This window comes from Cricetulus griseus (assembly GCF_003668045.3).
Source record: "Cricetulus griseus strain 17A/GY chromosome 1 unlocalized genomic scaffold, alternate assembly CriGri-PICRH-1.0 chr1_1, whole genome shotgun sequence".
Taxonomy (NCBI): Eukaryota; Metazoa; Chordata; class Mammalia; order Rodentia; family Cricetidae; genus Cricetulus; species Cricetulus griseus.
In genome coordinates this window covers 39,402,070-39,414,231 of record NW_023276807.1, presented here as the reverse complement: position 1 = coordinate 39,414,231, position 12,162 = coordinate 39,402,070, and the positions used below count along the sequence as shown (strand labels likewise).

At 44.7% G+C, this 12,162-nt stretch overlaps 1 protein-coding gene across 1 annotated transcript in view; it reads right to left on the bottom strand.

Moving 5' to 3' along the window:
* Positions 1–11,576, bottom strand: part of Stox2 (storkhead box 2) — a 102,968-nt gene extending 91,392 nt beyond the window's left edge. The window contains exon 1 of the mRNA XM_027391075.2: positions 11,411–11,576. Coding sequence (XP_027246876.1) covers positions 11,411–11,576 — 166 coding nt within the window. The remainder of the gene's footprint in view (positions 1–11,410) is intronic.
* Between the last annotated feature and the right edge of the window lie 586 nt (positions 11,577–12,162).

The window sequence follows — 12,162 nt, the reverse complement described above, 5'->3', positions numbered from 1 at the left end:
GGCAACCTCCCTCTACACTCTCAGTTGTAAAACACCAAGGAATGCCCAGGTCTGCATAATCACATTCCAAAAGACAGTACAACAGCAGACCTTACCCTGCACCAGGTGCCCTACCAGCCCTCTCCCATACGGCTGCTAATTTAATCCACATAGAACTCACTTAGATATCACTTTATTCTCATTTTATAGGAAATAAAAATAATCTGAATATATAAATTGCCAGTATACAGTATACAGACAGACACTGGATACCAAGATACCCTATGCAACTGTTTGATGTACTTTTTTCCTCTTTCTCTCTTGGATGCACAGGGTGTGTGTGTGTGTGTGTGTGTGTGTGTGTGTGTGTGTGTGTGTTTTCACTTGTGTACAGGCACACTTTTATGTGCATGTGTGAATGTACATGTATGCACACACATGTGCAAGCCTGAAACTGACATCAAGAATTTTCCTCAACTGCTTTTCCAAATTATTCATTGAGGCAGGGTCCCTAAATCAAACCCAGAGCTTACTGATACATCTAGTCTCGAAAGCCAGCTTGCTCAGGGATCACCTGTCTCTGCCTTGCAAGTGCTGGAATTACAGCCAAGCCACCACACCCATCCGGCATTTATGTGGGCTCTGGGAAACCAAATCTGGTTTTCATACTTGTGCAGCAAGTGCTCTGACCACTGAGCAATCCTCAGGCTTCGCTGGTTTTGGAGCCTTAACTGACAATGTTCTGAAGCTGTAGAAACGTTCTGTATCCTCAAATGTGGGAAAATCCACCCAAATTCTGACTATCTTCATTCTTGGGGCTTGATCACTCTAAAAGCTATTTTTTTAAAGTTTATCAACATATGTCCTTTGTCTATAGAGAACATGTTGACAAATAGGGGAAAATATGTCCAAATATTTCTTTTGAATATTTGAAAACCAACTGAAATGAAAATTCAAATGAGTTCCCTGGGCTAACAGAAACCCCCATTACAATTGCAATGATGAGCATATAATCTGAAAGGGTGCTTTCCTTTAGACAGTTGGTGGAGTCAAGAAAGTGAGCTTGTTTTACATTGCCAAAAGACCTGCACTGGGTATCTTTTTAAAACCTAAAACAGAGGCTCCATCTATTCATTCACTCTAGTGGCCATCAAAACTGCTCCATTTTCCCTGTTTGCCCTTTTGGCTCAGTGGCACAGCAAGGTGACAAATACCCACAATTACTCAGCAGGCTCTTCTCATCACTCAGGGTGCTAACTAGGCCTGGGGTTAAAGAGAGAATTGGAACCCCAAGTCTGCACCACCACTAGCAGGAATCTGAACAAGGCTGTGTGCTTTCAAAGTTATACATGTAAACCATTACCTATGAAGTTTCTAACGCTTAATGGAGGGGGTCACACAAGAAAATGATGACCAATGTTCAATTGCCTCAGAGATGAGCAAGGGTGCTATGGGAATACAAACCAGCATTCAAAAACAATCCTCTAGGACAGTGTTTCTCAATCTTCCTGAGGCTGTAACCCTCTAATACAGTTTCCTATGCTGTGGTGATCCTCCCCAGCCATAAAATTATTTGTGATGCTATAATTTTGCTACTGCTATGAATCATAGTGTAAATATATGATATGCAAGCCCAAAAGGGTCGTGACTCACAGGTTTAGAACCACTACTCTAGAAAGTCCAAAACACCAAGAGAGGGAGTTAAACATGAAGCAGAGGGAGGGGGCTATCATTAGATAGGTAAGAAACTTTTCAAGGTGCAAGCAATATTGTTGCAAAATAAAAACCAAAACTGTATTTGTTAGATAGTTTCTATATAATTTTTTAGAGCAATACTTAGCATTTAAAGTGACAACTATTGGGCTACCATTGCAATTCTAATTGGCTGGGATTCTTAGTTCGATGCAATGCAACTCAGCACTGGCTCTCTAAGAACAAATAATAATAAACATGGTAGTTTCACACCTGTAAGACATCAGGCTTAGCTCTAAGTGCTTATGCATATGAGTTCACATAGTTCACCCAATGCCTAATGAGTAGGCACCATTATGATTCCCATTTTTCAAGACAGGAAACTGAGATCCTAGGAAAACTGCTAACATTTTCGTTGGCTTACTCTGGCAGTGGTAGAAAGGCTGGATTGTGAAGCGAGTCTCCCAGGGCCTGCCTCTCAGCTCAAACTCACAATACTCACACCTTCTCAGAAAAGCAACCTGTTCATGTCTATCATATATTAAGTAACTCACAGGTGACCAGGCATGGTAGGAATGGCAGGCCTGAAACCCTAAACACAGAGACACTCTATGAATGGAAGAAGGTCTTTGTCAGCAGTCACAACCAGTCACAAAAGACCAGCAGGCCACAGGGACACCACCTACTAACTGCCACAACTGCAAGCCTACAACCATCACCAGAGACTGTATCTCATGGTCCTCACCAGTTTGTCCCAGCACAGCAAGAATCAAAGTCAGGAAGGGTGCAGGAAAAAAAAAAAAAAAAAAAAAAAAAAAAAAAAAAAAAAAAAAAAAAAAAAAAAAAAACGAAAACAACAAACAGGCCTCCAGCTCCTGTCTCCATGTGTGGCTGTCCAGAGAGCCATCAGGTAGCAACTGAGCATCTCCATAGAGAAGCCAGACTCTGCCTGCCACCAATGACCCAATGGTGGGAAGATCCCTGTCCTAGAGTGCCTGTAACAAGCCATATGAACTAGCACAGAACAAGAGAAAAATATTCTAATTCCTCAAGTTGGGTTACAGTTATCTGTAAAGCTAGTTCCTTGCAGGGCACTGAGGGGGAGGGAATACACCCCAGACCTCTTTCCAGCTTCTGATGGTGTCTAGCAATCAGGGGCCTTCCTCAGTTTGTGGATACTCCCATATCTTCCCCTACAGTCGCATGACGCCCCCTCCAACGGGAATTCTTTCCTTCTATTTACATGTTGAAGGCAAAGTCCATCCTACTCCATTCTAAGCACGACAAGACTACATCCACACCTTATTCCCAAATATGAACATATTCACAGGCACCAGAGACTGGGACTTGAATGTATATTGGGTGGGAGGGCATGTCTAATACATAACAGTTGGGGACTATAGAGCTAAGAGTGACGCTCAGATGGGAAGAAACAAAAAAAAAAAAAAAACCGACAAGCACACCTCAATCACCGTGATGGGCATCATTTCACCTACTGATGAAATCATTTCAAAGCAAAAGGTGGGCATACTAAAAGCAATGGATACTCTATTGGCTCTCCTAGAGGAAGAGACCAGACAGGAAAGTGCAGTAGAGCTGAGGGAGGGTGTTAATTGCCAGACAGTCCCTCCCTGGGAAACTACGGCCATCAGAAGGATAGGGCCGGGTATCTGTCCTTTACCCAAATGCCTACAGGCATCTGCCAAGTATCTCTCTTTTATCTTCAAAAAGAGAAAACTTGGCCTGGAGGAGTCATCATGGATTAAAGTAGAAAGATAAATGGAGATTTTTAGCTGTGAGTGTGAGTTACCTAAGCCATAATTTTCCCACTGAATATGACAGATGTTTGAAACATACATTATTTACATAGCTGGTCTCATCTTTTGTGCAGTTACTTGCATAGCTCATTCTTTCCAAACCTGAGTATAGATACCCACAGCATGTTACCGCTGTCAAAAAAACAAAATAGTTACAGAATCGATACAAATACCAATAATACAACCTAAAAATTGTACTACACCTCGTTCTTAAGGCCAGGGAAGCAACGTGCCAGCAATCTCAGTGACAATTCTCCAGGTTTTTGAAAACCTAAGAACTCATCAGTGAAATCCAGTTGATCTTCCATCTTCTGGAAATAAGAATAATTTATGACATCTGAAAAGCAGACCATAAAGTACAAAAAAGCTGAGCTATTCTGGTGTTCACTGGCTACTCTGCATGGATGACCCTCAGCCCTCTAACCTTCCCCATCCACAAGTGTGCCTAAAGGACTGCCCTGCTCCAAGAACTCATTAGTCCAAAATGTCTCCAGCTTCCTGGTCACTCATGATATTCTTCAGAAGCAGGAGCATCTTGACTCCTGTGGGGGTGTTTAGTGTGTGTGTGTGTGTGTGTAATCTAGGTTTCACATATGAACAAAACCATGCTACATGCCTTTCTGGCCCTGGCTTCTCTCACTTAATGAGGTGACCTCCAGTTCCACCCATCTTCCTGCAAATGCCACAATCCCCCACCTTTGACAGCTAAATAAAGCCCTACTGTGAGCATACAGAGCATGTCTTCTTTCAGGTTCATGCTGACAGACAGGCTGATTCTGTAAACTGGCTATCGTGAACGGTGCTGAAGTAAGCATAGATGAGCAGACATTTCTGTGGTATGCTGACTGGTATGTACCCTGAAGCGGTATAGTTGGATCATGTGGTCCTACTTTTTGACTTCTGAAGGCCCTCCCTCCATAGTACTTATTTCCATAGTACCTACATTAGCTTATATTCCCAACCAGCAAGTTATAAGGCTGACTTTTGTTGTCTTTTACTTCTTAAAGTCAAGTAGTTCCAAAGAGTAATCCATCCCTCTGTCTGCCAGGTCCTCCCTAGGGTCTCCATCCCACCCCTCCCTCCTTGGCCTATACAAGTTCCACTTTCAAGAACAAGTACACAGTTCCAGTCAGGCCAACAAGTTCTTTTCAGCTGGTTAGCTGGTTAAATGTGTTTAATAAAAAGAGTTATAAGTTCGTTTTAATGATGGTTAGAAAAATATAACTGTCAAGTGAAACCCGTAATTTCACAGTTTTCTTTCTAATACACTTAACTACAAAGTGAATCAAGTTGAAAGAAAATCTGGGAAGTATAGGTGAGCTTACTTTGACCATGCCAGAAGCCTGGTGCCTGTTATGTCCCCGTTGTGTCCCTGTTGTAGCAACAGTGAGTGTGGTTGACCTTTACTGAGGTGACTAGACATGACAGTGCTGTCCTGGGGAAGGGTCTGATGACTCCCTGAAGGAAGGAAGTTATGACTGATGTGACCCAACCAGTTCTCTTAAAGGTGAGGGGTTGTACAGTGAGGCTAGTCCACATGTTCGGTCCCTTCTGCATGTCATCAATTATACTGGAACATTGAAAACTGAGGGAGAGAGAGACCCCACAAAGACATCTGCATTATGTCAGTCACTAGAACTGTGTGCCAAATAAACTTTGCAGCCCCAGATAAAACAGCCTAAGACAAGTTGTGCATAGTTAACACACACAAAAAAAAATGGATACAGTGTGGTGTGCTAACATAGTGAAATGTGGCTCTAGTGTGGTCTTTTTATCATGTATCGCAGGGTCACCACAAGTCCCCTCCTTGCAGATCTCTGAAGCACGAGACACTTGTGCCCATCCATCTACCCTACAAGCCACTGTAAGACACCCTTCCTCTAATGTTTCTTTCACTAGCTCCCTCCCAAAGTCACAAATCTATCACTAACTCAGGATTCACCCAAATTTCAGGTTCCTTCCTTACCTGGTTACACCGCTACTTACACCCCAAAGTTACAGCATGAAAACTTCCACACAGCCTGGCTCTCACTGTTTCCCTGCCCTTCCCCAAGAATTGTCTTCTCTTTCTCCATCTCTTTAAGTCTTAGATATCCCTCAAGACCCCAGTAAGCCTCCCCGTCAGGTGCTAAGCAGTAGTTTAGCACCTTCCCTGAGTCCTGTTCACACACTATGCCAATGCAGACTAACTACTCCAAATTTCCCAATATCCAAAGCCTCACTCGTGAACAGGTGGATTCTCCCCCCAGCAATCATTGCAGGGGATGGTTGAAGGTAGGATCTTAAGATTATATAGAGTATAATAAATATATATTTGACACACTAATATATACTCTATAGAATCCCAACTTAGAGTATCTTCCCCAGTTATAAAACGATGACTCATATCCAGACTTCCAGACATCCTTCCTTTTATCCTCTTTTTAAAAAGTTATGTTTTAGTCATTCATCTAAAAGACATCTGAGTCCTGATATGCACCAAGCTCAAGGATGCTGGCACAACAAAGATGTAAATGAAACAGGTGTTGTCAGTGAACATCTGGCTGTCCAGTACAGGACAGGACTAGGTGAGCTGGAGGCACATTGCAAAGCTGCTGTGACACAAGCATAAAGCCACTGTCACAGAAAGGATCTGGAGGAAGAAAAAAAGAAGAGGCACACTGGGGTGCATCCTCAGCTATGCCGGAGGCTGAGGCAGGAGGTTGAAAGTTCAAGTCAATTTGAGCTACAGACCTAATCTCCAATGAAGGGGGGGGGGGGCAGGATGTGTTGACCCTGGAAGGGAAAATGGAATTCTCTCAGACCTGAAGAGGTGGGGGACTTCAACAGTGTCATAGACATAACGGCTTGAGGGGCGAGTGAACATAGGACCTCCCAGACACAGGGTCAGGCAATGAGGAGGTTAGTAAGATGTGGAAACAGTGGGGAAAGTCACACTGAGACCACTTCCTAGAGCCCACAGTCCACACACAACTGGATCCACATGCATGAATAGCATGGTAAAGAGAAAACAACTTCTCCAGATTTGCTTTGGTCCAGGTGAGAAATAACAAAAATAAAAGCCTTCTGGGCTCCAAAGAAGAATGGATTGGCTTGGAAAACTGGTCCCTTTGGAAGGTAACAGAGAAGAAGAGAAGATCTTAGCAACCAGGATAAAGAGCAAAGAGACAATTTAAAAATATCTAAACAGTAGAAAGCAATGGGATTTTGTGGCCAGCTGGCTACACATTCCAACATCACATAAAAATAGTCTGGGGATTTACTACTTAAGGGAAAGTTTATTGGCCCCTTTAAAAATCGCCCATGTCATTTCATTCTTGTGTGACTGTGGCCAGAGTAAATCTAGACTTGACTTAGACTCTACTTACACTACCACAAGCATCCTTTATAGTCAAGCCATCATACAGTTTCATGACTACGTAATGAGGGCTGTACTCAACTCCAAAGTTCTGTGTATTATCCCAATAACAAGGACCTAACCAGATTTTACTCTCAGGTCACCATTTCAGCATAAACAATATTGTACCAAAGAACACACTCTTGTCTAATCTACTCTGGGGGTAAAGGGAATTTAAGGCTACAAATGCCCAGAAGTTATAAGCTTCCTAAGGTTTTATACAGCATATTCCTTTCTTTTTCAAATGAAAAATTTTCCAAAGAGTGTAAAAGATATTCAAATACCAAGAGAGGTAACCTTTATAAGCATGCCCGTGCTCCCTTGGGAAATAATGAAGAAAGCTATTCGCCTCACTTCCACTCGCCTGATGACAGCAGTCAATATGGGTAGACACAAATCAAGACAGCTGGAAGAGCAAAGCCAAAGAAGGAAAGGGAAGAAAAAGGATACCATTTATTAAAACTTGTCACCTGGTCACAATGATGCATACACTTAACATCGGGCCTAAGGATGGCGGGAAGTCGGATTCCAACATGAGCACCACAGCTGAATAGAGATGCACACATGACTCCAGGGGACAGAGAAGGGCGATGGGCTGTCCTAAGGATCTCGATCACGTGCTAAGTTCAGAAGTCCTGAGCTGTCTTACTATAAAACCTCCATAATGGAGGCTTGGAGCCAAAGGACACATTATGGACAGAGGGAGCTCATTTGACTCTAGGGGGACACAGCTGGCTTGGACAGGCCGTGACTAGAACCCGAGTGTCCAACTTCCACTCTCATGTCTCTTACAATAAGAGTGTGTGAGGGACTGGATCCCACTAAAGCACCGGAACTAGTCTCTGTAAAATGAAAACCAATAAATTAATCAAGTAGTGTGCCAGCCACGTCTCCCCGCTAATTAAATCATCATCTGACAAAACTAATCCACATTTTTTAGGATGTCAGTTAAGGGCTTTCATTTTATCTTTCTTTTCAAATTCCATAGGGCTATAGTATTAAAAACAATCTTCTTCCTTCAAGGAATGATTTTAAAACGTAAGAATTGACCAAAAACTTGCCACCACTTAGTGTTCTCATTAAGGCAAAGATTGTTTTTTTTTTGGGGGGGGCATGCTCAGTAAAGCCCAAAGACTAGAAAAATTAACTTGTAATCCTATCGATGCTAGACTACCCACCAAAATTCTGGCAGCATTATACGTGGGACATGAAGCAGCAGCCACCCTCAGTACAGCCCAAGGGGAGAGCAAAAGAAAGGAGAGGCCATGACATCATCTGAATGGATGGCTCGAAGGACACACACACAAGAGCAGAGAAGGTTCTAAAGGCTTCGCTCACACAAACCCGAAGGCTCTCCAATCATTTCCCAGTGGTCTATGATCATGGCTGCAAATATGCAGCTCTGAGAATTATACGGATTTCCTTCTTCATGGGGAGTTTGACTCTTCCTTCTAGTTAACATCACAATTACAATCTAGTGGTAGAAAAATGAGGCAGAATGGTCCCACATCCATCGGATCTAACTCCCTTTCTTCCTATAATGCTGTGCACATTTTGTAGTCACCACCCCCCCACTTCTGCCCAGAAGCCACTGTTGGGAAATGAATATGTAAGAGGAACAATGAACTCTTCTCCAGGCCTGTGAACTCCCTGGTGGCTAGGAGGCTGAGGACTCTTAGGATTACTGTAGATTTGATCTCTGAAAAGAGGCAAAGAAAGAAAGCATGGCCTTCACAACCGAAACATTCACAGGTTCCTATCCAACTGTCTCCTTGAAAGACCAAGTCAGCCTTAGGTGTATCTGGTCCACCCTCCGCAGCCTAAATTTCTTTCCAGAAGGAATCAGAAAAAAAATAAAATAAAATAGATGAAAGGTCAAGCCCACTGCTATAAATTCCATTCCACACTGGTAATTACTTATTGCCAGTTAGAAATGACGCTGTCTCAGTAAAAACCTATCATAAATGCCTACAACTCTACTTGAAGCTCCTACTATGTGCTAAATAGCTGTGCTGAATCCAGGACAGCTGTCAGTGTGTATTTGTAAAAACCATCCTGGGGTTTCTCATTTCCCTAAGTGTTTCTTTTTTTCATTATTTCCCTTAATTTTCATATTTTCTGGGGGAAATTCTAAAAAGTCTCAAAGCTAAAGGAATTCTAGACTATTTAGCACAGTTTTGAAGAGGCTTATCTCTGAATCCAAATAATTTACCTATAACAAAACTCTTCTGGACTAAAATTGGAGTATGGTAACAGGAAATAGTGAAGCCAACAACTGGATGAACAGAACGAACCGTCAAAGGCTTCATTTCCTATTTCAAACTATGAGACATGAAACACTCCAGCTTGCACTCGAAACAACCAACTTGATATAAGTAGACTCTCTTCACATCTTGTTGGAGGAGGCATCCTCCAAATGATCTCCATGGGCTTCACACAATATCAGCTTCCACCACCTCCCATGTGCTCAAAGGAACGAAATTTGGGGAAGGAAATGACAAAGATATTTGCCCTCTAGAGCCACCCCAACCAAGAAGTTGCATAGGAGAAGGTGTCCACCTTCCTCTCAATGCTCATATTGGGCATTTGTCTTGGGATTCACTATTTCTTTCAATGAACCCTAGACCTGCTTTTCATTCCATGTACTAGCTGACATCCTGGGCAAAGCCCATGTTCTGTCCAACCCTGTATCCTCTCAAGAATCTAGCAAGACACTGGTCTTCAGGAGCATGCCATCAAATGACAAATGCCACAGCTCTCTCCTTGGGATCCTCTGATCTCAACAGGAACCTAACATTGAATCTGGACAGAAAGAACATCACCAACTTCGAGCACGTTATCCCAGGAAGGCCATCTGACCCTCTGTAAAATTGGAAGACTTCCTCCATGCCCTTAGTGCCCTCAAAAATGTCTCACAACACTGGCAATCACAGAGTTCTTTTGCTAAGTCTGAAAATGTGATCACAAAGAGGCAAGGATGAGACAGATAAAAATAGACTCCACAGCAATGTGCCTGACATTATTAAAAAGTCTTGCAGGCTTGGAGAACTGATAGCCACCTGCTCTCCAACAGCTCTGCATTTAGTGTTAATTCTGACTGGGGAGGGGGGACTTGCTGAGGATGCAATGAAAGCAATCAAACCTAAGTGTGGGAAGTGAGGATTAGCCTAACACTTGGTGTAGACACAAGGTTTATGTACTGGGTAGAATTGGCACTAGGTGTACAGTACATTTACTACCATGCGCCTAAAGAATACAGCAACCACAACCATGACTTACATTACTTAAGCATAAAACTGTGGTTGTCACTTCTTTTCCAAAAATAGTTTTTTTGTGAAAGAGTGATTGCCAAAGCAGTGTGGAACATCCTTATATTGCCGGATTTTGCAATAAAAGGGATAGCTACGTTTATTGAGGCTTTTCTGGGGATGGAGACATGGTCATGGGACATTTTTGAAGTGTGAGATTGTGACCCCAATTTAAAAGGATTTGCTGTTTAAGGAGAAAGTAAAGCTAGACTGTAAGTACCAACCACAAGCTTAAAACAATCTCCCCAGTTAAGACAGGGCTTAGGGTGATTTGGTACAGGGACTTGACTTTAGAATTAAGTCTCCATGCTTCCTTTACATTGCATTTAACAGCAAATTAATTTTTTTCAGAATGAAAACATTGATATCTTCCACCTCTTCACATACAAGTAAAGAACAAAAAACGCAAGATTCCCAGGATTTTTCCCCTATCAGCATCTCAGGTACAGTATCCCTGGGTTCCCAAGCCACGAAGCAAAGCCAGGGAATGGAATTCAAAGAGAACCTGCTCATTCTAGGAGGCTCTGAACAATCTCCGCATTTTCACAGGAAACCTGTTTTGAAGCTCTTCTACAAACCATTGTGTTTGTCCTTCCCATTCGGCATGCAAAACACGATGTAGCCTCCATTCCATCCACAGCAGTGATGCAACCTAAGCCAAGTCCACACACAATCCTGTACAGGGTATTCCATATGCAAACACACCACAACCCCCTCCCCAGCACAGTTCCTGTGTGCAAATCGAACCATCCTCAGTTGGACATGGGCAGAGCTTTCCCAAGCCTCGAGTCATCTAGAACGGTGCATGGAACCTGTTCCCTCTTTTTTGGCGGGGGGCTAGGGGGGATGTCTGTTTAAATACCCTCTAAGGTAACAGGCCATAATGCAGGCACAGGCGAACCTCGTACGGAGGGCAACCCTAGACACAGGCTCTCCTTTCACAAAGCTCAGAGAGACTGCAGTCCTCATATCTCCCTACAGACCAGATGCTCGGCTCGATCCCCCTCCCCGATTTTACCTAACTAATAGCTCTCCAACCCCATATTGAGAGGGCCTGCGGTGGATCTTGCAGAGGTACAAAATGGTGGATGGGAGCTAATTTTTCCCTGCTTTCCCCGTAACTCCGCACATCCATCACCGCAGGTCCTCTACCCCCAAACCCCCAAACTGGCCGCAGCGCACCGAACACGGCAGGCGGCTGAACGGTGGTTACCAACCTGATGTCATGTAGCCCCGAGAAGCCTGGGGCGCGAAGGCCGCGGGGAATCGCTTGTGCAGGCGGTAGTCCTTCTCGCTGCGGGACCTCATGCGGTCCGAGGCCCGGTCCGAGAAATCCGAGCTAGGCCAGGCTCGCCGCAAGGTTGTGCTCCGGGTCTTCTTCATGGTGGGCAAGGGCGACCCTGGTGCCCCGATTGTGGGGCCTCAGCGCCGGGGCGCAGCGCGCTGCTTCATCCGTCTACCGCGGCCACGACCCGGGAGGACTCTGCGCACATTTTTTTTCCCCAGCCCCTCTTCTCGTCGGTGTCTATACCGCCAGCGGCAGGTCCGGCCCTCCCCACGCCCCCCCACACCCCCACGGCGAAGGCTCCGATTTTATACTCGTCCCACAATGCATTCCACTTCATTTGCAATCCGCCCGGCTTCCAGCTTCCAGATTCCTGGGGGGAAGGCACGTTGGGAGGCTCGGCGGCCGGGAGGGGGCGGCCGGGGTGGGGGCGCCGAGACTTGCAGCGTGGAAGCAATGGGAGCGCAGACAATGGCCCGATTCAGCGCAGGAGTGCTTAGCCAACTGTGCGCCACAGCACAAAAGACCCAAACAAATGAGGAAGCCGAGGCCTCCGGGGGCCGACCCGGGATCGCACGCCCGAGCAGCTTGACCAGGCAGCAAGAGCCTCAACCGCACCGGGAGGCTTCAGCGCGAGGCGTGGGGATGACAGCGTCCGAGTCGCGTCCCCCCGGACCTCCCAAG